The sequence below is a fragment of the Lepidochelys kempii genome, chromosome 8, assembly GCF_965140265.1.
Source record: "Lepidochelys kempii isolate rLepKem1 chromosome 8, rLepKem1.hap2, whole genome shotgun sequence".
NCBI classification, from domain to species: domain Eukaryota; kingdom Metazoa; phylum Chordata; order Testudines; family Cheloniidae; genus Lepidochelys; species Lepidochelys kempii.
The window spans coordinates 15,107,299-15,135,246 of record NC_133263.1 but is presented as its reverse complement, the minus strand read 5'-3'; the positions used below and the strand labels follow the sequence as shown (position 1 = coordinate 15,135,246).

The 27,948-nt window shown below is 45.7% G+C and overlaps 1 protein-coding gene and 1 long non-coding RNA gene across 5 annotated transcripts in view; one reads left to right on the top strand and one right to left on the bottom strand.

Annotated features, from left to right (window-relative positions):
• Window positions 1–3,564, bottom strand: part of SLC22A4 (solute carrier family 22 member 4) — a 54,971-nt gene extending 51,407 nt beyond the window's left edge. The window contains exon 1 of one of the 4 annotated variants that reach the window (XM_073355647.1): window positions 2,642–3,564. In XM_073355647.1, coding sequence (XP_073211748.1) covers window positions 2,642–3,034 — 393 coding nt within the window. In that variant the 5' untranslated portion in view covers window positions 3,035–3,564. The other 3 variants (XM_073355646.1, XM_073355645.1, XM_073355648.1) reach the window with 3 other exon arrangements.
• Window positions 1,511–5,850, top strand: LOC140915639 (uncharacterized). Its single transcript, XR_012160226.1, has 2 exons — window positions 1,511–3,380; window positions 4,131–5,850. It is a non-coding gene; the product is annotated as an uncharacterized lncRNA (long non-coding RNA).
• Window positions 5,851–27,948: the final 22,098 nt, after the last annotated feature.

Genomic DNA, 27,948 nt, shown 5'->3' with positions numbered 1-27,948 from the left:
TCACTTATGCATCGGTACAGTGCCAATCCAAGTAGGAGCCCAATCTGTTTTGGTCTTCTGGGTGCTATTGTAACACTACAGCTAATGGCTTACTGGTCTGTCTGTTAATACTTATTTAGTATAATAGACATTATGGAGAAAGAGTTTTTGCCACATATTTGGCACAGAGCCGTCTCAGTTAAGCCATGTGAGCTCACAATCACAGCAGAGACTCTCAAAACCTCCTCCAACAAGGCCAATGAAGACCAAACTTCAAATTCTTGTAATTTCTAAACACAGAAGATAATCAGAAAAAGTCTGCAAAAAATTCTTTCAGTTCCTCTTTTCACATTTTAAAGAGGCAAAAGGGAAGGGATTTAAAATCCAATTTAAAAAACAATGTTTAAATCCAATTTAAAAATATTCTGCTGTCAATTTACTATAACTGAAATATTTTGAAGTGAACTGTAACATTATATAATGCCCGAATAAAGATTTTGACTTCGAGTCAGCTAGACTCAGAACTGGCCACCAAGTCAGGTCAGGAAAGCCAAAGGCTTCCGGGCAATTGCTGTAAGCCAATGCCAAATAAAGAATTTTCTTTAAAGCCTTCCTATGTCAGTGCCAAACCTTTTGAACCCCGAGAGCATGTCAACATGGATATGGGGATGAAGCCAGGGACAGATAACAAGTAAACTAAGACAACACAGAGACTAGCAACACAGAGCAACTTAGCAACACCCAGTGGTGAGCTGGAGCCAGTTTGTACCAGTTCGCTAGAACCAGTTGTTAAATTTAGAAGCCCTTTTAGAACCAGTTGTTAAGATTTTGGCAGCTCATCACTGGCAACACCAGACACTACAACTTGAAAGGGACATCATATTGACTATACACAGCCAGATTTACACCAGCTAAAGTGCTATCAGATGCGCAAGTAATCAGACTGGGGAAAAATAAATATTTTTCTACCCTGCAACTAATTGTGCATGGGCAATGCTGTGTCCATGTAAAGCTATACAGAAATCAAAGGGGCACTATGTGGCCACAGTGGTCTGCCTCCATGGAGTCGGATTCAGAAGTGGGTCTTATTTGTAACCACAATGGGTACAAATTTTTGAGGCAAGTGTGATTTTCAAGTTGACTGGGTTTCTTTAAGCAACTACACCACCTACTAGCATGACTCTTCATAGCTCACTGTGTCGTCCTCATAGTATGGTAGCTCCAAAGTATAGTCTGCTAAAATGGGTTAAAACATGAGAGCCAGCATAAACTTCTTTCATCTACACTAGAAGCTCTGACTATTCTGTTGCTAACTGCTTTTTGTTTTCCATGAAAAACAATTTATGACAATCTACAGGAAAAATAATCGATTAGTCTGTGGGTTTCATAAGGTTTCTCAAGAACCAATGTCATAAGACTTGTTTATGAGTCATAGTGTTCAGTGAACAATTAAATGAAATCCTGGCACCACTGATGCCATTAGCAAAAGAATCATTGACTTCAACAGGAACAGGATTTCACCCTAGATTTCAGTTTTATCAGCTGAAGTTTAAGGTAGCAAAAGGGGTGATCTGAATAACAACACAACCAATAATATCAAGAAATTGAAACACTTGCTAGGCTACCAGAATAAAGAGGGTGGAAGAAGGGAAAGAGGACAATTAAAATGTTTTCACAGCATTTTACTCTGGACTAATAATAGGACTGAATAATCAAAACAAGCCTCCAGAATCGCCTGTTCCAAGAACCAATTGCTTGTGGCGTCAAGATTATTATTATGTTTTATTCCAAACCAAGTCCTGATGGGATCTTCAAAACAGTTTGTGTTTGGGTAACTGAAGACCATCATGTTTGGCTTGACTATAGTCTGTAATTCCATACGGCCAAATCTTAGCTCCAAACTAATATCTTGGGACCAAGTTATAAAATCCTTGTGAGGATGAAGAAAACATTTTTTTTAAAAATGAAAACGCCCCTTGAATGACACCTTTAACTATTGCAACGCTCCGATTCTACACCACACTGCTTACGCTCCTTCTGTTGTAGAACTAAACTCTAGGGCGTGCATTTTAATTGAAATAAAAGGCATGAAAATGTCAATCAACAATGATCACGGACTACAGACCACAAAGCAGCACAGTGCCGGCCTGGGGATAGGGAAGGAAGGAAGTTAGCAACAGTTTGCACGCTGCGGATCTCCGTGCCACCCCTTTGCAACTCCCCTGGCGTGACTGCTGTTGGTTTATAGTGTTGTCGCGTGTGTGTGTGTGTGTGAGAGAGAGAGAACGCATGCGTTGCTACAAACACACCCAATGTCTGCACGTGTCCGAGGCCGCGTGGAAGGGCAGGAGATCGCCTGCACCAGCTTTTAAATTCACCGCTGAAGACAACGGCGCTGCGAGGCGGAGGCGCAGCCCCGTGGGTGCGGAACGCCATGTAGCTGCCGGCGGCAGAGCTAAACCGCAGGGACGAACTCGCGCAGCGGCCACGCCTGCCCGGGAGGGCCCCGGCCGGAACGGCAGGCAGGGCGGCGGGGCAGGAGATGCGGCCACAGGCGAGCGCATTACACAACACGGGCACCGCGCCGCCCACACCACGTCCCCCGCTCCGGCACCCGCATCCCCGCCGGGCCAGCCTCCCTCGGCCCCGCGCCCGGGCGCACCTCGGTGACGATGGTGGAGCGGTAGATCTCCCGGCTGTACTCCCAGCCGTCCAGGCACTTCTCCTGCTCCAGCTGACTCAGGTCCACGTCCCGGCCGGGCTGCAGCCCCAGCGCGGAGAAATTGGCCAGCGACTCCAGGCGGTAGCGGCGGCACCTGCTGGGCCCCTCCCGGCCGCCCTGCAGCTCGCGGGGGATGCTGGCGTTGAGCCACTCGCGGCTCAGGTTGGCGCTGGGGGGCACCCGGCAGCGGTGCTCGGGGATGCCGGCCAGGAAGACGGCGGACATGCCGTTGAAGCCATTGGGGATGATGCTGGCGCTGAGCAGGAAGAAGATGAGGCGCTGGAAGGGGCCCCACTCGCCCAGGAAGGAGATCAGCTCGTCGTAGTCCCGCATGCCCCGTAGTCCCCAGCAGCTGCGCGCACGGCACCGTCTGGACACGAGGCGCGGCGCCCTCCGCACCCGGCCTCGCCTGTCACCTCCGCGGAGGTGGGGTCTCCCCGGCTGGCTCCTCCTCTCCCGTGCGGCCGCGGCTTGGGGACCGCCTCGCCTTGGATAACCCTCTGCCCGGAGCCGTGCCCTCCCGCTGCCTCTCCCGCTCGCACGGGCGCGCTTTCTTCTCCTCCTCCTCCTGTGTCTTCCCCTCCCGGCCGGGACACCGGGCTCTGCCGCCGGGGAGTCTGCCCGCGGGGGAGCCAAGCAAGGGGACCTGGAGATGCCGGGCTGGGGGGACCCCTCTAAGGCAGGCAGCGGGGGAGCTGCAGGGGTGTGGGGCAGGGCAGCCCTGGAGGCAGTGCTTAATTTGTGCCAGGGCTGAGCCCCCCAGCACCTCTAGGCTTGGAAGTTCCTAGCCCCAGCACCTCTGGGCGTGCTGCATCAGAGATGGAGGAACTGCAGGGAGGGTTGGGAGGAGCTCTCTAGGGCTGGCAGAGTGGGAGCTGCAGGGGGGTGAGGGAGCTCTCTAGGGCTGGCAGAGTGGGAGCTGCAGGGGGGGTTGGGAGGAGCTATCTAGGGCAGGCAAAGTGGAAGCTGCGGGGGGTGAGGGAGCTCTCTAGGGCAGGCTGAGGGGGAACTGCAGGGAGGGTTGGGAGGAGCTCTCTAGGGCAGGCAGAGTGGGAGCTGCAGGGAAGGTTGGGAGGAGCTATCTAGGGCAGGCAAAGTGGGAGCTGCAGGGGGGTGAGGGAGCTCTCTAGGGCAGGCTGATGGGGGAACTGCAGGGAGGGTTGGGAGGAGCTCTCTAGGGCTGGCAGAGTGGGAGCTGCAGGGGATCAGGGAGCCCCCCCTGGGCTGGCAGAGTGGGAGCTGCAGGGGGTGAGGGAGCTCTCTAGGGCTGGCAGAGTGGGAGGTGCAGGGGGTTGGGGGCAGCCCTCTAAGGCAGGCTGAGGGGGAGCTGGAGCAGAGCAGAGACACCACTGGGACAGGGGAAAGGGTGAGCCCTGTGTACAACTTCTGTAAGGGGATCCCATGGTATCTTTTCTGGTATTTTCCCCAGGACATGGGGTTGATGCGGTCTTCCAGCTGCTGCATTGCAAAGGCAACAAAACTGCTCCTCTGAGGTATTTTGGACTTAGTGGCAGCATCCTTACAGCTTCGGCCAGAAGTAGACTGAACCCCCTCCTACAGCTGCTGACGATGCTGATGCCCCCGCACAGATGGTCCTGGTTTCAAAAGGCTGCCTCCTGGATAATGCCGCAGGGGAATCTGTTGGGATTCACTTTAAAGCTGCTTCTAAAGTCTCTCCATTGTAGGGGGATTTGCTATGTGCCATTCAGTGACGTCTTTAAAAGCTCCCTCGGAATTGTTTATGAAATCTCATATCATTCACACTGTCACAGCAAGATATCAAAGGTATATAGGAGGCTCTCTCTCTCTTTCTCTGCCTCCCCGGTAAGCCTGGAAGAGAAAGTGAAGCTGGAAGTGCTGGTCTGGCAGGCAGAGACAATAGCCACAGGCTGTGCAAACAGTACTGGAGTTCTGTGAGAGCTTTGAGGGGAAGCTTAGATTTTCTTTCCCCTTAAATTAAAAAAATCTGTGCTGAATTTGTATAAGGTCAGTGGCTGTTTTTATTCATAGTGCTTTGCACTTATATAGCCCTGAGCCTCTGATCTCAGCTCTCTCTGCAAACATCCCTTTAATTTAGCTTTGCAACCACCTCTACATCCCCTCTTATCCTCATCCCTGCTTTACAAATGCCACAAACTCAGCCCACTTCCATCACCTGCTCCTTTGCCTTAACCAGAAGGCTATCCTTTCTGCCCTTGTCAAGGACTTAGGCCCTCTGCAGCACCTCCATGGGATAGATGGGGTAATATACTCTCCGAAGGGCAGAATCTCATCATCCAGATTGGGGTGGTTAACCTCTCTGTCCATAGAATGGGAACTCTGAGCTCTGGCTGAGTTCCTTCAGCTTACTCCTTGGGGTTCAGAGGAAACAAAAACAGGTGAAGGCAGAGAAGAAAAGAAACAAACAAGTTCCAAATGAGCCACCGGCCTCTCTTCCTTCAAGTGGCCTTGGGCAAGCTGCAGTTGGGCTCAGTGTCCTCTGGTTAACCACCAGACAGTGTATTGAGGTAATTGTTTATAGTATGGCCTAGTGGCCTGCGTTTTTGTCAGGGTGCTCAGATAGACCATAGGCATGGGGCAATGTTCTGGAGGAGCTAGTGAGGAAGTCAAATGTAAAAGAGTCCCATTTAAACCTAACACATATAGGCAACCAACTGAATATTGACAAAACTTACAAGTGCTTATGTAGAAATGCTAGAAGTCTAAATACTAAGATGGGTAAACTAGAGTGCCTGGCATTAAATGAGGATAAGTATTGTGGAATGAGGATAATCAATGGGATGTGGTAACAATATAGTGTACAAAATATATAGGAATGACAGAGTAGGATGTGCTGGTGGCGGAGTGGCACTATATGTGAAAGAAACTATAGAGTCAAATAAAGTAAAAACCTTACATGAAACAAACTGTACCACAGAATCTCTATGGATAGGAAATTCCATGCTTGAACAAAAACAGTACAGCAGAAGGAATATACTACCAACCACATCACCAGGATGAAGGCAGTTATTGTGAAATGCTCAGGGAGATTACAGAGGCTACAAAGGCAGAAAATGCTTTAATAATGGAGGATTTCAACTCTCCTCATATTGACTCGATACATGTCACCTCAGAATGGGATGCAGGAATAAAATTTCTAAACACCATTAGTGACTGTTTCTTGGAGTATCTTGTCGTGAAACCCATCCGGAGAGGCAATTCTTTATTTAGTCCAGTGGTTCTCAAACTTTTTTACTGGTGACCCCTTTCACATAGCAAGCCTCTGAGTGCGCGCCCCCCCTTATAAATTAAAAACATTTTTAAATATATTTAACACCATTATAAATGCTGGAAGCAAAGCGGGGTTTGGGATGGGGGCTGACAGCTTGCAACCCCCCCATGTAATAACCTCGTGACCCCCTGAGGGGTCCTGACCCCCCAGTTTGAGAACCCCTGATTTAGTCCTAAGTGGAACACAGGATCTGGACCAAGAGCTGAAGATAGCTAAACTGCACAGTAATAGTGACCATATTGTAATTAGATTTAACATTCTTATGAGGAAAAAATGCCAAAGAAATCCACTACAGTAGCATTTAACTTCAAAAGGGAACTACACTAAAATGAGGAAGGTAATGAAAAGGAACAGTCACAAAGGTGAAATATCTGCAAACTGCATGGAGAGTATTGAAAACACCATAATAGAGGCTCAAACTAAATGTGTATATCAAACCAAAAAAACATTAAGAGGACCAAAAATGCCACCTGGGCTAAAAAGAGACTTTTAAAAAAGTTAAGACGCTGTGACCGGAGTCTCAGTGGGGAGCCAGCTGTGGTCACTCAATTAGGGTGAACTGCAAAGAATGGGGCAGACATTCCCCAAAAAGTTGGTGGATATTCCAATACTTAGATTTACCAAGCCAGCATAAAACAGCTTCTTTATTACCTTACTGGGTTACTCAGGAGTCCAAACAACAGAGTTCCCTTAAAGTGATCCAGCCTCAGGCCTCTATCTGGGTACCCACATAAAACATGATGAAAATTTCTGTAAATCTTATTTCATCATATAAAATAAAAGGTTCTACCAATCCCAAAGGATCGGACACATTACCTCCCAGGTTAATGAATGGTTCAGATCTTACCCAAATACACACCACAGCCAATTCTTATTAACTAAACTAAACTTTATTAAAAAACAAAAAAGTGAGAATATGGTTAAAAGATTACTATACATGCAGACATGAGTTCGATTCATTGAGGTTCAGATTCATAGCAGAAATGACAGGTTTCAGAGTAACAGCCGTTTTAGTCTGTATTCGCAAAAAGAAAAGGAGTACTTGTGGCACCTTAGCGACTAACCAATTTATTTGAGCATAAGCTTTCGTGAGCTTATGCTCAAATAAATTGGTTAGTCTCTAAGGTGCCACAAGTACTCCTTTTCTTATAGCAGAAATGGTGAGCTTTGTAGTTGTAAAGAGTTCTTTCAGAAATAGTTCATAGGTTATAGTCCAATGTCCAAATCTCATATTCAGGGCATATCAGCATAACTGGGACCTCAGTCTTGGGACTCAAACTTCCCCTGATGAAGCCTAAGCAGATCTGAGATGACAGAGTTAGGACCCAAGGATCTTTTATACAATTTCATGTCTTTTGACAAGTTGGAGTTCAAAAGGTAATTAGCATGACTTTGAAGGCGGTCCATCACCTGTAGTTAGCTATTGAATTAATATAAGGCCATTTGCTTGTTGTGACGGGATCTCCCTGGGGTGCAGCCTGGGACTGGGATGCAGCCTGAGACTGTGCCCCCTGAACTCTCCCCAGCCTGGGCTGTCTCTCACAATGCCTTGCTAGTGACCAGCGGCAATCCCTCCAGGAGCTGCAATCACTCAGCACACCCAGCTCGATTGCATGAATGCTCCCAGAGCCACTCATCAATCACACAGAGAAAGGCACCAGCCAAATCTCCCCCCAGCTCCCAGCACTGTACCCCAGGAATATTCTGTCTTGCACTGCTCAAGATGGGCAGTGCAAATTTATTAATAGGTTCACCACTTCAACAATGAAAAATGGACATACACCAGCCTTTGCCAACCTGAGCAGATTTGCCCCACACTTCATACAAACTCACTGGTAAAGATAAACAAATGTATTGACTATAAAAGGTTGTTTTTTTCAGTGATAGGAAAAAAGTCAGAGTGGTAACCAAAATAAAATAAAATATAAGCACCCAGTCTAAACTCTCAACCCATTGCTGAGTCTCTCCAAGAAAAGTTGAGCAATTCCCCTGGTATGGCCTCATGCAGGTGAGTCATTGCATTGTAGCTTCCTTGTTGGACAATGGCTGTTGATGGGTTGTTTGACACGCTGCCTGGGTGTTGGTTACTTTCCTTGCTGTTGTCTCTGGAGCGCTGATATCTGGCTGATTTCCCAATTTACAGCATGTTTTAGTGACAACCATACACCACAATCCTTATAACTTCATATGCATTAATGATACACATATATGGCTAGAGAAATGACTTTCAGCAGATCATAACCTTTCCCCATATATCTTACAAGGCACGCTTTATATTTAAGATCACGCTTATATGAAAATGAGGAATATGGGGGATTTCAGTACGCTCCCCCAAGGTATAGGATGTCACACTTGTTCCTCCACCATTCACAGTACATTTCAAAGAGAGAAGGATACCAAGATATCCCATGTTTACAATTAATTTAAATGTTAGGATCTTCTTTTGACCTCTGAATGATCAGAATACAGTATAGACAGGAACTGTTGATTACATTGTGGACCCTACTCATACATATGTAAAAACACAAACATTATCTCCCCACATGTCTTTTGAGGGTAATTTATTTTTCAGGATGTTTAACCCTTTCTAGCCATGTGTCACAGAAGCAAAAAGGCATCCTTTAAAAATTGGAAGTCAAATCCTAGTTAGCGGGAGTTGGGGGAAGGAGCATAACCTCTGGCAAGTCATGTATAAAAATACAATAAGGTATGCCAAAAAGGAATTTGAAGAGCAACTAGCCAAGGACACAAAAACTAATAGCAAAAAAATTTTAAGTACATCAGAAGCAGGAAGTCTGCCAAACAGTCAGTGGGTCCATTGGATAATCAAAGTGCTAAAGGAGCAGTCAAGGAAAACCAGGTCCCCTTCAGACACCTCTTCTTCACTTAGGTTTTCTTCCTTCATTTTACTGCCTACTTGTGTGCATTTTCCTCCAAAATAGTTTTCAGAGTAGCAGCCGTGTAAGTCTGTATCCACAAAAAGAAAAGGAGTACCTGTGGCACCTTAGAGACTAACCAATTTGTTAGTCGCTAAGGTGCCACAAGTACTCCTTTTCTTTCTCCAAAATAGTGTAGCTGTTTGAAGCCTGTGCCTTCAAAGCCTCAAATACCCCACTTATTCATTTGCACTAGCAGGTGGGGTGCTGTATAGGAGCCACCACATAAACTGACAAAAAATTCTAAATGCATCTGAGACCTACAAATGGTAGGTTAAAAGCCGAAAACGGAAAAAAACCTACTTGGAAGGAAGAGCTCAAACAGCTATGGAGCTGGCTGAGTGCAAGAAAGTGTTGGCGAAATGGGAAGAAAGCAGCTGAAGGTGGAGCTGCAATGGTACAATAAGAAAAGGAGTACTTGTGGCACCTTAGAGACTAACCAATTTATTTATTTAGTCTCTAAGGTGCCACAAGTCCTCCTTTTCTTTTTGCGAATACAGACTAACATGGCTGTCACTCTGAAACCTGTCATAATGGTACAATAATGACACCTCTGAAGGACAGACTCAGAGATAGCACATTTTCCTCCAACACAGATCTCAGGACACTTGGCAGATGTGGGACTGACCACAAATGGGCGTACATCAGTGAAATACAAATGCACCAAGTCCCTGTGCTCTTTTCCCCACTCGCGTTTGTTTTTACCATATATTCTCAGCACTTTCTGAACAGCTGGAGTTGACAGATGGTCTGAGAGAAGTAAAGTAACCTCAGTGTATTTACAAAAATCCTTAGGGCCAAATTATACTCTCAGATGCACACAGCAGAGTTCAGCTCTTCTTGCCCATGCACATTCTGTGCATGAATGTGAAATGGGAGTCAGGAGATTGGATATGCAGATCAGAGAGCAGCACTTTGCCATTAGCATGTAAGTGGCTAAGGAAGGTTAGTACTATACAACAGTGACTCTAACCTTTCCAGACTACTGTACCTCTTTCAGGAGTCTGATTTGTCTTGCGTATCCCTAAGTTTTGCCTCTCTTAAAACTACTTGCTTACAAAATCAGACCTAGAAATACAAAAGTGTCACAGCACACTATTACTGAAATATTGCGTACTCTCTCATTTTTACCATATATTACAAAATAAATTGATCATTTCAGTGTATAGTATATAGAGCAGTATAAACAAGTCATTGTCTGTATGAAATTTTATTTTTTACTGACTTTGCTTGTGCTTTTTATGTAGCCTGTTGTAAAACTAGGCAAATATCTAGATGAGTTGATGAACCCCCGGAAGACCTTTACAGACCCCCTGGGATCCATATACCCCTGGTTAAGAACCACTGCTATACAAACCTTAAAAAACATACCAGGGCACAGAATCCTGAGCTGACTCACTGCCTGATACTTTCATTCCCAACTGCCTTGGGCTCCCTGTAGCAGATGTACCTGCCTTCTGGGAAGCTCTGTCTGCCAGAGTCCTATGCAACTTCCTGAGGCAGAGTGCTGCTCTCCTTCCTGACCAGCCCTAACTAAGCCACTGTCCAGCCCTTTTAACTCCTCCCTCCAGGTCTGACACTGGAAGTGTAGCAGGGTGAGGCTGATTGAGCCCACAGGCTCTTACTAACACAGCTGATAAATTGTATAGCCAACTGCTTCACCACACTTTGGTCCATTATGAAATATACTCAAGAGACCAAATTACCAGTGTCAGTCAGGTTTATTATTATGGTACAGGAAAAAAAAAGTTCTATACAATACCAGTCTCCAAAGAGCAGTCCTGTGCAGCCATATTACATGCACTTTATACAGAAGATGTGCTCCCCAAGTTACACATTTCAGTTGGTATTTATATGAATTTACAAGTTACACATCTCATTACATGTCATTAAAATCCAGCCCATCAATTTGTTCCAGTTCCCCAATTTATTGTTCTGTTCCTTGGTTATCTTTGTTTTGGATACTAGCATTCCAGATACTGACCCTTGAAGATGCTTCCCTAGTTTGTACTAAAGCAGAGAACAAATGTATCTTGATTTTCACAAGTTTCCTATCTGCTTATGCCAAATGTTCACTTCAGCAAATGCAAGCTGTTATGGGATACTTAGCATAAGTGAATAGGATTATGGTATAGGCCACTTGAGGCTATATCACTGTTACAATATTTGTGCTTAATGTTATTGGTTCTTAATGCATAGTAATATACATATTGTGAGGCTAATACCTATTATTAATATGATATATATATATATATATATATATGCTAGTCAGCATATATTAGTCAACAACCCCTTCAGGCCCAGAATGGGGCCCATCGCAGGCATCTGATTTTAGGAGGTTAATATTATTAATTTGGATAGTATGGGTCATAGGCTTGCCAATTAATCCGATCAGAAGATAGTAAGGTTTTTGTCACAGAATCAGTCTACACATTGTGTGCAAAGGACCCTCGGGGGTATGACAGGATGCTCACACTAAGACAAATGTAGTCTTAAAAACTTTTACTGAGATAAATGGAATTATAATCAAATGGTAAAATAATTAGAGTTACAAGTGCTGTAATATTGTTCTAGATTGGATACATGTGATATTATATAATATAAAGTTTTGATTAATATACTCACACCCTTCCTTGATGAGGTGGTGATAAGAGACAAAGGACCAGCTGTGCTTCTGGAATGCCAAAAGAGTTCAGGTCCAGGTTCCTCAATTCTTGAGTGGGAGGTACAGAGCTTAGGAGAAGCTAAAGAGCTATCAAAGCTAACTTAGAGTTTTACTAAAAAAGAAAAGGAGTACTTGTGGCACCTTAGAGACTAACCAATTTATTTGAGCATAAGCTTTCGTGAGCTACAGCTCACTTCATCGGATGCATACTGTGGAAAGTACAGAAGACGTTTTTATACACACAAACCATGAAAAAATGGGTGTTTATCACTTCAAAAGCTTTTCTCTCCCCCTACCCCACTCTCCTGCTGGTAATAGCTTATCTAAAGTGATCACTCTCCTTACAATGTGTATGATAATCAAGGTGGGCCATTTCCAGCATAAATCCAGGATTTAACAAGAACGTCTGAGGAACGGGGAGGGGAGGGGGGTAGGAAAAACAAGGGGAAATAGGTTACTTTGCATAATGACTTAGCCACTCCTAGTCTCTATTCAAGCCTAAGTTAATTGTGTTCAATTTGCAAATGAATTCCAATTCAGCAGTTTCTCGCTGGAGTCTGGATTTGAAGTTTTTCTGTTGTAATATCACAACTTTCATGTCTGTAATCGCGTGACCAGAGAGATTGAAGTGTTCTCTTACTGGTTTATGAATGTTATAATTCTTGACATCTGATTTGTGTCCATTTATTCTTTTACGTAGAGACTGTCCAGTTTGACCAATGTACATGGCAGAGGGGCATTGCTTGCACATGATGGCATATATCACATTGGTAGATGTGCAGGTGAACGAGCCTCTGATAGTGTGGCTGATGTTATTAGGCCCTGTGATGGTGTCCCCTGAATAGATATGTGGACACAGTTGGCAACGGGCTTTGTGCAAAGTTAGGTTCCTGGGTTAGTGGTTCTGTTGTATGGTATGTAGTTGTTGGTGAGTATTTGCTTCAGGTTGGGGGGCTGTCTGTAGGCAAGGACTGGTCTGTCTCCCAAGATTTGTGAGAGTGTTGGGTCATCCTTCAGGATAGGTTGTAGATCCTTGATAATGCGTTGGAGGGGTTTTAGTTGGGGGCTGAAGGTGATGGCTAGTGGCGTTCTGTTATTTTCTGTTATTTTCTTTGTTAGGCCTGTCCTGTAGTAGGTGACTTCTGGGAACTCTTCTGGCTCTATCAATCTGTTTCTTCACTTCCGCAGGTGGGTATTGTAGTTGTAAGAATGCTTCAATCTCTCTGGTCACGCGATTACAGACATGAAAGTTGCGCTATTACAACAGAAAAACTTCAAATCCAGACTCCAGCGAGAGACTGCTGAATTGGAATTCATTTGCAAATTGGATACAATTAACTTAGGCTTCAATAGAGACTGGGAGTGGCTAAGTCATTATGCAATGTAACCTATTTCCCCTTAAAGAAAAGGAGTACTTGTGGCACCTTAGAGACTAACCAATTTATTAGAGCATAAGCTTTCGTGAGCTACAGCTCACTTCCTCAGATGCATATCGTGGAAACTGCAGCAGACTTTATATATACACAGAGAATATGAAACAATACCTCCTCCCACCCCACTGTCCTGCTGGTAATAGCTTATCTAAAGTGATCATCAGGTGGGCCATTTCCAGCACAAATCCAGGTTTTCTCACCCTCCACCCCCCCACACAAATTCACTCTATCACCAGCAGGAGAGTGAATTTGTGTGGGGGGGTGGAGGGTGAGAAAACCTGGATTTGTGCTGGAAATGGCCCACCTGATGATCACTTTAGATAAGCTATTACCAGCAGGACAGTGGGGTGGGAGGAAGTATTGTTTCATATTCTCTGTGTGTATATAAAGTCTGCTGCAGTTTCCACGATATGCATCTGAGGAAGTGAGCTGTAGCTCACGAAAGCTTATGCTCTAATAAATTGGTTAGTCTCTAAGGTGCCACAAGTACTCCTTTTCTATTTCCCCTTGTTTTCCTAACCCCCCCCCTCCTCAGACGTTCTTGTTAAACCCTGGATTTGTGCTGGAAATGGCCCACCTTGATTATCATACACATTGTAAAGAGAGTGATCACTTTACATAAGCTATTACCAGCAGGAGAGTGGGGTGGGGGGAAAGAAAACCTTTTGTAATGATAAACACCCGTTTTTTCATGATTTGTGTGTATAAAAACAAACATCTTCTGTATTTTCTACAGTATGCATCCGATGAAGTGAGCTGTAGCTCACGAAAGCTTATGCTCAAATAAATTGGTTAGTCTCTAAGGTGCTACAAGTCCTCCTTTTCTTTTTACGAATACAGACGAACACAGCTATTACTCTGAAATCTTCCATGCTGATGACACTCATTAAAAAAATAATGCGTTAACTAATTTTATGACTGAACTTCTTGGGGGAGAATTGTACGTCTCCTGCTCTGCTTTACCTGCATTCTGCCATATATTTCATGTTATAGCAATCTTGGATGATGACCCTGCACATATTGTTCATTATAAGAACACTTTCACTGCAGATTTGACAAAACACAAAGAAGGTACCAATGTGAGATTTGTAAAGATAGCTACAGCACTCGACCCAAGGTTTAAGAATCTGAAGCACCTTCCAAAATCTGAGAGGGATGAGGTGTAGAGAATGCTTTTAGAAGGCTTAAAAGAGCAACACTCCGATGCGGAAACTACAGAACCTGAATTACCAAAAAATGAAATCAACCTTTTGCTGGTGGCATCTGACTCAGATGATGAAAATGAACATGCGTCGGTCTGCACTGCTTTGAATTGTTATCAAGCAGAACATGTCATCAGCATGGACGCATGTCCCCTGGAATGGTGGTTTAAGCATGAAGGGACATATGAATCTTTAGCACATCTGGCACATAAATATCTTGCGTCGTCAGCTATAACAGTGCCATGAGAATGCCTGTTCTCACTTTCAGGTGACACTGCAAACAAGAAGTGGGCAGCATTATCTCCTGCAAATGCAAACAAACTTGTTTGTCTGAGCAATTGGCTGAACAAGAAGTAGAACTGAGTGGACTTGCAGGCTCTAAAATTTTACATTGTTTTATTTTTGAATGCAGGGTTGTTGTTTTTTACATAATTCTACATTTTTAAGTTCAACTTTTATGATCAAGAGATTGCACTACAGTACTTGTATGAGGTAAATTGAAAATTTCTTTTTTTTTTTTTACAGTGCAAACACTTGTAATAAAAAATAAATGTAAAGTGAGCACTGTACACTTTGTATTCTGTGTTGTAATTGAAATCAATATACATTTAAATCAGTCAATTTAAAAATGTAGAAAACTTCCAAAATATTTAAGTAAATGGTATTCTATTATTGTTTAACAGTGTGATTAATTGCGCAATTAATCATGATTACTTTTTTAATTGTGCAATTAATCATGCTTAATTTTTTTAACAGCCCTAATTATAACCTATTATAATAAACCAAATAATCAAACCCATCAGAAACTAAGAAACCTAAAAGAAAAAATATATAGGCAAGCAAGCAGGCTAGCCCTATAGCCACTATCAAGTGGAACTAGCTTTCTTTATTCCAAATTGACTAGGTGACATTATTCCTATGCTGTTGACATAGGGCTTGTAAATGGGGGGAAAAGGGGACATGCAAAAGAATCATTAAGATTTAGACATAGTCTAGTTGTAAGGACATGGAGAGAGTTCTGAGTCAAAGATGATACCCAGCTCATAGGCAGGAAGGTGTTATCTACAGTGATCAGGAAGCAGGGGAGAAAGATTAAGAATTCTGTTTTAGCTCATATATTGCAACAACCAATATATGAACAGCTGTCTGGGAAACATAGTCCAGTCCTGATTCCTCCTTCCAATCATCTTGAACAATCTGATGAAAACATGTGATGTGTGTATATTCCTTTTTTCTGAGCATAGTTTTGTTTTATTCATTTAGCGAGTACAGTTAGTAGGCTGTGGAAGAGTTTACAACGCTTATAAATAAGTATGGCTAGTTTGCAGGAAGGAAGGTGGCATGTACATTATGTGTTCTGTGACCCAGTCATGTCTCTCCAACAGCAAGAACTGGGTATTAAGTATCAGCATTTGGACCCAGAATGATTCCATGGTTCCAGTGAGTATATTTCAGATCCTCTTGCGTGAGTTAATTTTCTACAGAGTAGTTACTTGGCAGACATGAAGGTCACACATTTAACTGCATGTCACCACTTAGTTGTTGCCAAGAACCCAGATAACAGAGGGTGAAGAAATCCAATCTCAAAATAATAGACACTGATTGAGTGTTTGGGTCACCCTGTAACTCCAACAACCAATCATATTGTATCCAGAAAACTAGCCCTCTGATTTGCTCCTGGAGCTTTGCCCTGATTCTTTTTTCCTTCCTGTTCCTCTTGGCTGATGAAGTTGGGGCAAGCTCCAAGTCCCCAAACAGTCTGATTTTGAAAAAAAGTGAAGGGCCCAAAGCCACAGATAGTTCTAGAAAGGGCCCAAATGGTAGCAGATCCTTTAAAAATCACAGATTCTCAAAGCCCAGGCCAGGGAAAATCTATGGACCTGGGGAAAAGTGATATTTTACTGGATGATACTATGGGCTAGAATATGGTGTTTAGCCACAGCCCAGAGCAGCAGGAGGTGTAGAGGCTCACAGCCCAGAGAAAGTCAGGAAGGGAATATGCCTCAGTACACAGGGAACTATGAACAATCTACCATCCCTTAGGTGTGGGTTGCCTCTTCCCCCTCACCTTCGGGGCAATTTACGCTCCAGGAAAATAGGCAGGGATAGAATCCCTGATCAATGCAGGATCCCAGAACTAGGATTTTACCTGATCCTAGGTGGGTGTATCTGAAGGAAGAGACATCTTCCCTCCTGACCCTGAGCACCCACATTACGAGCAGCTCCATTGTATGCACACATCAGCAGTAACACTTTATACTTCTGTAACATCTGTGTCAGAGGAGGTTACAGTGCTTTGCAGACAGATACACTCATTTACTCTCACAAACACACCTGCATGGGTAGATGTGGATTGAAAGAGATACAGCAACCCCCACCCTCCCCCCGGCACCACATCTCCTGTATTCCCACCCCACTCCCCACCCCAGGTGTTTCCAGCTTTTCATTCAGCCCATCAGTTACTTTCACCTCCTGCTTGGGATGAAAAAGGGGAAAGATAAAAGCAGAGTGAAAGTAGTAGAGAACATACTGTTAAATAAATCTGACTGATCCAGCCCATCCCTTCCCTTGGGGTATTCATTTACGAATACTTGTAAATTTCCCCGACAAGCAAATCAGCAGACTTTGCTAGGAAATGCATAATAAACCTGTGGCTGGACTCCAAACCACCAACCATGGATAAGTGGTTGAGCAAACCCACAGTTTGCTATTTGCTGGAAGGGGGAGGTTTGATCTCTCGAAGCAATGGACAACACACATCCAGTCATTGTGAATTTAGCAAGTCGTCTTGGTTTCCCTGCTCCACTCATCTGGAAAGACTGCAAGTAGCAACCAGATATCAGAATATTAATTTGGGTTCATGAATTATACTATGGAGGAGCATAAACACTTGTTCCACCCAATACGGGGGGAGGATGCAGGAAGGGGGGACGGGACAATCTAAAGGGGAGAACGTGTGACCACCCCATGTGTCTCCTCCGCCCAGCAACCCCCCCGTGCTGCACCCAGCCCAGGGCCACTGTGCTCTCCCCACCCCACCAGAGTTACCTGTGGGGAGGGAGTGGTGGCTGTATTCTTCTCCCACTGTACCTCCCCTGGCCTGTTCAGCCCGTCTCTGGCAGGCAGGCCCAGGCAGGGAGCGGGAGGGAGCCACTTCTCACGCCAGCTGAAGCTGTCCACTCCAGGTCACTGCTCTGCCTGAGAGAGAGCCCGGCCGGAGAAGTGACAGCGGTGGCCTGCTCCCTGCCTGGGCCCAGCTGCCAGGGACTGGGGCTGAGTGAGCCAGAAACGTGCTGAGGGAAGAGGGGACTCTGGCTCACTCAGCCCCTGTCCCCAGCAGCCGGGCCCAGGCAGGGGCGGCCCATTGCTGCCGCCTCCCCAGCCAGGCTCTCGTAGGCAGCCGCAGCACTGCACAGATCAATGGACGGCGTGAGAAGTGGCTGGTCCTGCCCGCTCTGCTCTCTGCCTGGCCTGGCAGCCAGGGTGCAGCAGGAGAAGGACAGAGCCCTTCTTCCTACCCTCCACTCCCCGACCCCAGCAGGCCAAACAGAAATCGGGGGAGGCACTTGACCCTGCCTGCCTCCCCCCACCACGTGTCGCCTATGCAGAGGTGGTTGCGCTGTGCTTTGACTGACGTTTGACCAAAGACTTGTCCTGGAAGAAACCCTTGGCTATAATTTGATCCAAAAAAGAAGTTCAGGGACAAAATCTCCAAAATTCCACTGACTAACTCCAGTGGATAATATAGTATTTGGAGAAGCAGTTTTTCTTTCTTGCCTGAATATTTAATAGTCAGACATTAAAATGTGTCACCGCTGCATGAAATTGGGAGGAACATAGAACCATAGGGTTAAAAGAGACTGCAAAGGTTGTCTAGTCTAATCCACTGCCAAGATGCAGGGTTTGTTGTGTTTAAACCATCCAAGACAGATGGCTCTCCAGCCTCCTTTTGAAACCCTCCAGTGAAGGAGTGTCCACAACCTCCCTAGGCAGGTCTGTTTCATTATCCTACTGTTCTTACAGTTAGGAGGTTTTTCCTAACATTTAATCTAAATCTGCTATGCTGTACTTTGAACCCATTGTGTCTTGTCCTGCTATCTGTGGCAAGAGAGAACAATTTTTCTCCATCTTTTTTATGGCAGCCTTTCAAGTATTTGAAGACCGCTGTCATATCCCCCCCGCCTTAATCTCCTCTTTTCCAAACTAAAAACATACCCAGTTCCTTCAGCATGTGCTCATCTGGCTGGCATTCCATCCCTTTGATCCGCTTTGTCGCTCACCTCTGGATCCTTTCCAATTTCTCTACATCCTTTCTACACAGTGGTGACCAAGATTGGTCACAGTACTCCAGCTGAGGCCTAACCAGCACCGATTAGGGCAGTACTGTCACTTCCCATAATTTGCATGCTATGCCTATGTAACCCAAAATCACATTTGGTTTTTGTGCAATAGCATCGCATTGCTGACTTATGTTGCGGTTGTGATCCACCACAACTCCCAGATCCTTCTCACCTGTGCTGCTACCAAGCCAATTATCCCCCATTCTGTATTTGTGCATTTGTTTTTTCTTCCCTAATTGTAGCACCTTCCATTCATCTTGGTGAGTTTCATTTTGTTTCCTATAGCCCAGTTCTCTAGTTTATCAAGATCCTTTTGAATTGTAGCTCTATCCTCCAAAGTGTTTGCAAATGCCACCCTCCCCAGCCTGCCAGCTTTGTGTCGTCTGCAATTTTACTGGTATGCTCTCTATTCCTACATCAGGTCATTAATAAAGATGTTAATGAACACTGGACCCAGAACAGATTCCTGTGGAACCCTGCTTGAGACCTCCTTCCAATCTGACATCATTCCATGAATAGTTACTCTTTGTTTGCAGGTTTCAGAGTAGCAGCCGTGTTAGTCTGTATCCATAAAAAGAAAAGGAGTACTTGTGGCACCTTAGAGACTAACAAATTTATTAGAGCATAAGCTGTAGCTCAGGAAAGCTTATGCTCTAATAAATTTGTTAGTCTCTAAGGTGCCACAAGTCCTCCTTTTCTTTGCAGTTGTTTAATCAGTTAAGTATCCACTTAATGGTAGTTCTACTAAATCCTCATTTCTCCAACTTATTTATGAGAATGTCATGTGGGACTGTGTCAAAAGCCTTGCTAAAGTCCAGGTATATTATGTCCACTGCCTTCCCCCTATCCACCAAGCCCGTTACCTTGTCAAAGAAGGAAATCGAACTGGTTTGCCATTGGCATGATTTGTTCTTAGTCAATCCAGGCTGGCTGCTAGCGATCACCCCGTCATCCTCCAGGTATTTGCAAATGGAATGTTTTATACATTGCTCTAGTAGCTTCCCGGGCATCATGGTCAGGCTGACTGGTCTATAGTTCCCCAGCAACTCCTTTTTTCACCTTTTTAAACATGGGCACTAGATTAGACCTTCCCCAGTCTTCCTGTCACCTCGTGGGGTGCAGGGCCCGGGACAACCCTCCCCGCCCCTCTGCCCCAGACCCCACCCACACCCACACCTCTTCCCGCCCCTGCTCTGCCCCTGCCCCGCCTCTTTCCAGCTTCCACCCCTTCCCCCGAGTGATGGCGGGAGCCGGCAGGGCTGGCTGGGGTCGCTGCTGCTGCTTCCTGCCAGTGAGTGTGGGCCCGACCCCCGCTGCCGGCGCCAGCCCCCAACTTACCCCTCGGGCCAGCCTGCCTCCCCGAAACCTAACCGCATCCTTCCCAGGCTGGCTTAGCACCCCCTGCATGTGCACTGTGGACATGTACACAGAGCCATCCCTCAGGTATGGCGATTCGGGGCAGCCACCGCAGGGCCCCCCAAAGTGCAGGGCCCAGGGCGGCCTCCCCGATTCGCTGTACCCTAGGGATGGCTCTGCCTGTCACCATGAGTTTGAAACTATTATTGCCAGCGGCTCTGAGATTTCTTCAGCTAATTCCTTCAGCACCATGGGGTGAATAGCATCAGGCCCTGCTGACTTCAATTCATTCAAATTAGTCAGAAGATCTCTGATGTGTTCTTTACTTCTCCTTATCTGCATTCCTTCCCCTTTTGTTGTCTATGATAACGGCACTAATCATCCAGTCACATGCTATATTTTGTGTGGAGCCTGAAGCAAAGTAGGCATGGAGCAGCTCCACCTTCTTATCTCCCATTCCCAGCTCACAGTCTCCATTGAGCAGCAGACCCACACCCTCCCTGATCTTTCTTTTTTGTCTGACATAGTTGTAGAACCCCTTCTTGGGTCTCTAATGTTTCTCGCCAGTTGTAACTCATTCCTTGCCTTGGCTTTCCTGATTTTGTCCCCACACATTTGTGCCATTCCCATGTATACTTCCTTGGTGACATGCTCAAGGATGTATTACAGGAGCATGTTCACAGCCAGATCAGAATCACATTCACAATATTTGTTCCTTCATTAGCTAGAATTTTTCAGGCATGCTCCAGTTGTCTATATCCCCAGGCTGAGCTTTCAGGAGTCCAGTGACGGGGGCCCTTGTCTATGGAACTCACTCCCAGCCACCAGCACAGCGTCAGTCTTGCTACTTTTAGGTCCCAATGCAAAAAATCTACTTTTTTTACTTGGTTCATGCAGGGCAGGTTCCCTTAGAAATTGGTCTCCTGGTTCTAAAGCATGGTTTGAGGCAGATTTGCTGAAGATGGAGGATAAAGTATACACTCTCTATTTTGGGGGATGATTGTACTTTTAACTGAATTTGTAACTGGGACTCAGACACTACACTGATTAAAGAAAGGAAAGACTTTGGAAGGCAGCTGTTTCAATGCAGTGCAGAGCAGAAGCCTAAACAACCTATACCAGCATGTATTTTAAATATTTTTAGAGAGACTCTAGCTCCTGTGGACCAAATTTAGTAAGAATCAAGGTTAATGTAAAGTGTGGGATAAGGCCCTGTCATAAATATAAAGGGAAGAGTAAACATCTTTAAAATCCCTCCTGGCCAGAGGAAAAACCCTTTCACCTGTAAAGGGTTAAGAAGCTAGGATAACCTCGCTGGCACCTGACCAAAATGACCAATGAGGAGACAAGATACTTTCAAAAGCTGGAGGGAGGGAGAAACAAAGTTTCTCTGTGTGTGTGTGTGTGTGATGCATTTGCCGGGAACAGAAAAGGAATGGAGTCTTAGAACTTAATAAGTAATCTAGCTAGATATACGTTAGATTCTGTTTGTTTAAATGGTTGAGAAAACAAGCTGTGCTGAATGGAATGGCTATTCCTGTTTTTGTGCCTTTTTGTAACTTAAGGTTTTGCCTAGAGGGATTCTCTATGTTTTGAATCTGATTACCCTGTAAGGTATTTACCATCCTGATTTTACAGAGGTGATTCTTTTACTTTTTCTTCTATTAAAATTCTTCTTTTAAGAACCTGATTGCTTTTTTTCATTGTTCTTAAGATCCAAGGGTTTGGGTCTGTGTTCACCTATGCAAATTGGTGAGGATTTTTATCAAGCCTTCCCCAGGAAAGGGGGTGTAGGGTTTGGGGAGGATTTTAGGGGGAAAGACTTTTCCAAGCAGGCTCTTTCCCGGTTATATATCTGTTAGACGCTTGGTGGTGGCAGCAATAAAGTCCAAGGGAAAAAGGAAAATAGTTTGTACCTTGGGGAAGTTTTAACCTAAGCTGGTAAAAATAAGCTAAGGAGCTTTTCATGCAGGTCCCCACATCTGTACCCTAGAGTTCTGAGTGGGGAAGGAACCTTGACAGGCCCTGATCCTGCAAGCACTTACGCACATGTGTGACTTTATTCATATGCATAGTCCCCTTCATTTCAATGTAACAACTCAGCGCCTCAAAACTCCCCAGGATCAGGACCTAAATTAGTGTATTGGCTGAATCATGTTGAGCGTAATGCTATTAATTTTCAGTGTGATGCATGGAATTTAGCCACATAATTTCTATGAATCCCATTCAGATTACTGGGACTGGTACCGCATTAAATTGCATCTCTTTACCCCCATTTTGACACTCCTGTAACATTTCTGTCCATTCAATCTTTTATTCAAGTTACACGTTTAGAGTCCATGACAGCTTTTAGCTGTGTATCTAATTCATGTGCATTTTGATCAGAGAGATTTTAAACCTTGGCAGGATTATTCTTGGCCATGTTCACAATAGCCATCTGGAGAGTTAGAAATAAAGGGAATGTATAGTATTCAGATAGTTTCTATTTCACATTATTCCAAAAGCATCCTTTGTATGGGAGCTTGTCTAGCCCCTGGGTTTGAAACATGACAGAGCAAAGCAAAAATCTATTGTTTTAAACAGGTTGGCAACCCTGGATAATGCTTCCAGTGGGAATATGTTCTGAATTGCTGAATTGTTTGCCCCATTATTTCAAAGTATTATATGATCATACTCTGCCAAAAGCCATTAACTCTCTTCATTCTAAAAATTCCATCTTTCCTATAGCAGCCCTGATGTAGCTGGATGCCTGTGAGCATACCAATTGGAAGCACTTCCCACTGGCCTGATTGCATCTTGGATGCATTTGTCTTTGGCAACTCTTAAATAGCATGTCTGAAATGAATGAGGAGGAAAGCCATCAGCTACCGTCTGATGCAGTATGCCTGCATTTACTGATATGGATCAGTATCCAGGATTGTCCCATGTGATATCTAATGGTAACAAAATTCTGTCTTCATTTACAGGAAAGATAGCTACCAGGACTGCTCAGATAGTGATAGCAGGGGCGGCAGGTTTATATAATTTTTGGTGGTGCCCAGAACAGGTCCAAGTCCCCCCGCCCACATACACACACCTGCCTTGTAAGCCAATATACAGTAACTCCTCACTTAAAGTCGTTCCGGTTAACGTTGTTTTGTTGTTACGTTGCTGATCAACTAGAGCAGTGGCTCTCAAACTTTTCTTTCAGCGGACCACTTGAAAATTGCTGAGGGTCTTGGCGGACCACTTAATGATCTTCCCAAATGTTGTTTGTACCGTTAGCTAACTATTGTAAAGTGCTTTGGGTAAAAGTGCTCTATAAAAAAACCCCTTAATAATAATTAACTTTTTTTGTTCTTCACATAAAAGCACACAACTCATATTTTAAAATCTGTAGTCTTAACCTTTCTAATGTGATGGATGTGCCCTCTCTCCCGCTGCAGCAGACCCCAAGCTGGGGCTGGGAAGAAGGGGGGTTCTCTCCCTCTCTACCCCACCGCAGCAGCCCCTGAGCTTGGGCTGGAAAGGAGGGGGGGGGTCTCTCTCCTGTCACAGCAGCCACAGAGCTGAAGCTGGGAAGGAAGGGGGTCTCTCCCCAGCAGCCGCAGTCCTGGAGCCTCTTTCTCTGGTCACTGTAGCCCTGCACGTCCCAAATTTCCCCCACCCCCTCTTCTCACACCTCTGCCCACTTCCACCTACCTCCTATTCCCCCCAAGGCCACCACCTCACCTTACATGTGCGTCTTCTCCAGCGTCCAGGCACCTAATTAGTGGAGCCACACCTGCGCAGCTCCACTCATTGGGTGAGTGGCCCTTCATTCTCTCATGTGCGGCCGCCCAGGTGCGCACCTTAGAGGGAACTATCCGCAGACCACCTGAATGGAGCTCGTGGACCACTGGTCATCTGTGGACCACAGTTTGAGAACCCCTGAATTAGAGAACATGCTCGTTTAAGGTTGCGCTATGCTCCCTTATAGTGTTGCTTGGCAGCTGCCTGCTTTGTCCACTGCTTGCAGGAAGAGCAGCCCGTTGGAGTGCTCGGGGTGAGGGCTTGGAACCAGCGTGGGCCGACAGCCCCCGCATCAGCTCCCCTAAGTTCCCTGTGCGGCTGCTGCCCAGCAGACTATCAACTGCTGGGCAGTTCAGGTGTCCCTCCCCCCAAACTGCCTTGTGCTGCGCCTGCCCTCTTGCCTTGGAGCTGCTCCCGTGAACCTCCTGCTTGCTGGGAAGGGGGGTGCTGATGTTAGGGTGTCCCCCTGCCCCGTTCCTGCCCCCCCATCTCCACAGAGCACACGGGGACACGACAGGGCTCAGAATGGAGGGAGCTTGCTGGCAGCAGCTGCTGTCTCAAAGTCTCTCTCTCACACACAGAGTGTGTGTCTCTGTCTCTCTCTGCCATGCTGTTTCCCGCTGGCCACAATTTGTGCTGCCTTATAGAGTATGAGGCTGCATTAACAACAACGTGTTTTGAGGGCTCAGCCGAGTGCTAATTCATCATTCAGCAGTAAGGCATTCCCCGGGAAATATCCCACCCTCTGACTCCACCGCCTCAACCAAGCTTCACAATCATCATTGCTGTGTACAGTATTAAATCGTTTGTTTAAAACTTATACTGTGTATATATATTAAAAAAAATAGTCTTTTGTCTGGCAAAAAAAAAAATTTCCCTGGAACCTAGCCCCCCTATTTACTTTAATTCTTATGGGAAAATTGGATTCGCTTAACATTGTTTCACTTAAAGTAGCATTTTTCAGGAACAGAACTACAACGTTAAGCGAGGAGAAAGAAAGGAGTACTTGTGAAACCTGTTAAGCGAGGAGTTACTGTATATTTTTTAAAATAATGTAAAAATGTGAGGGCTCTGGGGTGGGGCTGGTGGTGAGGGCTTTGGGGGTGTGAGGGAGCTCAGGCAGAGGGTTGGGGTGTGGGGATGAGGGTGCTGGGGATGAGGGTTTTGGGGTGTGGGAGGGGCTCAGGGCTGGGGCAGAGGGTTGGGTTGCAGGGGGTGAGGGCTCTGGGGCGGGACAGAGCTGGGGATGAGGAGTTCGGGGTGCAGAGAGGCTGCCCTGGGGCAAGGGCCAGAGAGGAGGATTCCCCGCAGGCAGCAGCGAGCTCCGGGGGAGGGCCCCCCCGCTTCCCCCCTGCACCACACTCACCTTGCACTACTGTCACTGCATGTGCTCCTAGGGCTCCTCTAGGCCCAGGAAGCCCCCTCACCTCTCCTGTGGTGTGTGCCGCGGGGGGGGGGGGGGGCTACCATCACATGTGCGCCTCCTCCCCTGCTGCTGCCCCTCCCTGTAGCTTCACTGGGGCTGGGGCTGCCCCTTGCCCAGCGTGGGGCAGGAGCGGTGACTGCGGGCGGGGGGGCCCCCCTGTGCTGGTGGAGGGTCCCGCTGGAAAATGAAAGGTTCTGAGGGGGAAGTGCAGGCTCAGGGTCAGCCTGTCCTGGTAGTAGTGAATGGGGGCACTAGGATCCTGCAGCAGCAGTTGATGCAGGGAGGCAGCATGGAGCTGCAGGGGAGAGATAGGGACGCTTTGCTCCCGGGCCTGGGCAGCAAGTAGGGGCTGGGAGACACTCAGGAGAGGCACGCAGGGGCAGCAGGCGGGGCTGGGGGAAGAGACCCAGCCCCGAACATTGGTGGAGCTGGGGCCCCGGGCCCTGAATATTGCTGGAACCTGGGCACCAAGGGCCCATACAAGTTGCCGCCCCTGAGTGATAGTGGTGAGCGAGGTGTGTTCCCTGTTATTACAATAAGGCAGTTGGAGCCAACACTTCACGTTGCCATTTTTCCGCTACCAATGATGCCCAGTAACCAGGAGCAGGAAGGCAAGCGATTTGGGGGACATTATTCATTTTCAAGCATTCAGAAATGTGCTAGGCACCTCGCAACGCATATAAAGACATAAAAAGAACAGGAGGACTTGTGGCACCTTAGAGACTAACCAATTTATTTGAGCATAAGCTTTCGTGAGCTACAGCTCACTTCATCGGATGCTGTAGCTCACGAAAGCTCATGCTCAAATAAATTGGTTAGTCTCTAAAGTGCCACAAGTCCTCCTTTTCTTTTTGCAAATACAGACTAACACGGCTGTTACTCTGAAACCTGTCGATATAAAGACATGGTTCCTGCTTATAACCTACAGGAAAGGTTTGGAATAAGGGAGCTTGTAAAGCATCCACAAAGGCTTATTTAAATGGAACCACTTTTTTGGCGTTCTGTCCACCGATCTCAGTGGTGTTAAAACACCCTAGTCAGATAAGCTATACAATAGAATAGTCAACAACTCTCAGAAATTAGACACACCAACACTACTTCGAATAACCTGCACTTTGGTAAGGTACAGAATGACGTACAACCAGTGCTATAGTGTAAGCCAGTAATTTCATCAAGCAGCTTTGGAGACATCACAAGCCATTAGAAAACAATATTGATGTCACTGTACAACATAATATTACAGAATGGCTACTCATGCTTCGGGAGACAAGCTCAATAGCCACGTGGTGGTGATCTGATTTATTTGGCAGGCCATTGTCCTGCTACAAATGTGACACACAGAGCCCCAAAATGCACCCCATGGTAGCCTTCTCCCTGTAAATACAGGGTATGAGGTGTAAAGCTGATCAATGATAGGTTTTCATTCCTGATAAACACAACTGCAAGAAAGATGAAGAGCACTAGGGGTTGGTGTACTTGCACTTGTTTTTATGTACATTTTTACAATACCTAGTCATTCTAAAACACTTTTCCTCCATAGAACTCATGGTGCTATGCCAAGGCAGGTAGTTAGTACTAGCACCATTTTATTGAAGGGGAAACAGCAGCAAAGAGCGGTTAAAGGACCTGCTCAGGGTCACGAGTGAGTCAGTGGGTGCACCCAGGAGTAGAACCCAACCTTCTGGTTTCCACTCCAGTGCCCTCTCCACAGAACTGAGCCCCTGGCTGGGTTTGAATGCTATCCTGGGTGTTCCAAAGGCTGGACACCCCTGGTCTGTGGGATACATCTATGTGGGACATGTTAGATCAGGAATACTGGGTGATTCTTGCTTGATTAAAGATAAGGGGTGAAATCCTGGCCTACTGAAGTCAATGCGAGTTTTGCCATTGACTTCAGTGGAGCCAGGATTTCATCCTAGATATTTTAGAAAGACAAAGGCTATATAACCCAACATACTTGTCTTTCTTGGTTATCCCTTGATTTATCAACACAGCCCTTATTTTCCTCCTTCTCCAAAAGTAAGTCCACAGATGTAATTTCTTTATCCCATTTAAACTCTAGTCCTAAACCTCTGTGCCTCAGTTTCCACATTTGTAAAATGGGGATATGAATACTTATCCACAACAACCAAACATGGCTTTTTAAGAGGAATCCAACTTGGATCTTTCCTTTACAATTGTGGAAAGACTGAGCCTTGTAGTTGTAAAATGAGGTAATTTCTCCAACTCCCAAGGAACGCCTGAAGCGCTGCTCTTCATATTTCTAGGCGTGTCTCGTAAACAAAAGGCCAAATAATACTGAGATTGGCACCAACTGAATGTTAATTATTTTCTTCCTCTTGCCTTTCTTGTGAACAAATAGAAATAATTGTGCTTAATTTCTTTTTGCCTCTTGCTGGGAGTCTTATTTTTTTACTTCTGTGAGGGTGTTTCCGAGTTTTGGCTCAGGATGCTGCTCCCGAAGAGCATGGCAAGAAGTTCCCCTCTTTATCTCCCAGAACTATAAAATGAACACAAGGATTTAGTTTTTTCTCTTTCTTTCAGTAAGCGAGGGCTGGACTTTATGTCTTTTTAAGTAGGTTTATACTGACTTGAGGAGTTTTTGTGTTTGGGTCTCATTCACCCAAGTAGTATCACCCACCTCGTTTCTGTCAATCAAATGAGGCTGGGCCTACATTCATCCTTAATCCCTCCCTTTACCTGCTACCAAGTGTTGGGAGACATCTCCCCAGCCAGTTGGAAGCCTAATGATCTACAGCCAGCCTCCCTTTAGACATAGTAACTTCTCCACACCAGGTCTTTGCTGCCTGCAGTTTCAGTTCTCGATGTAACCTTCCTCTCCCTGTT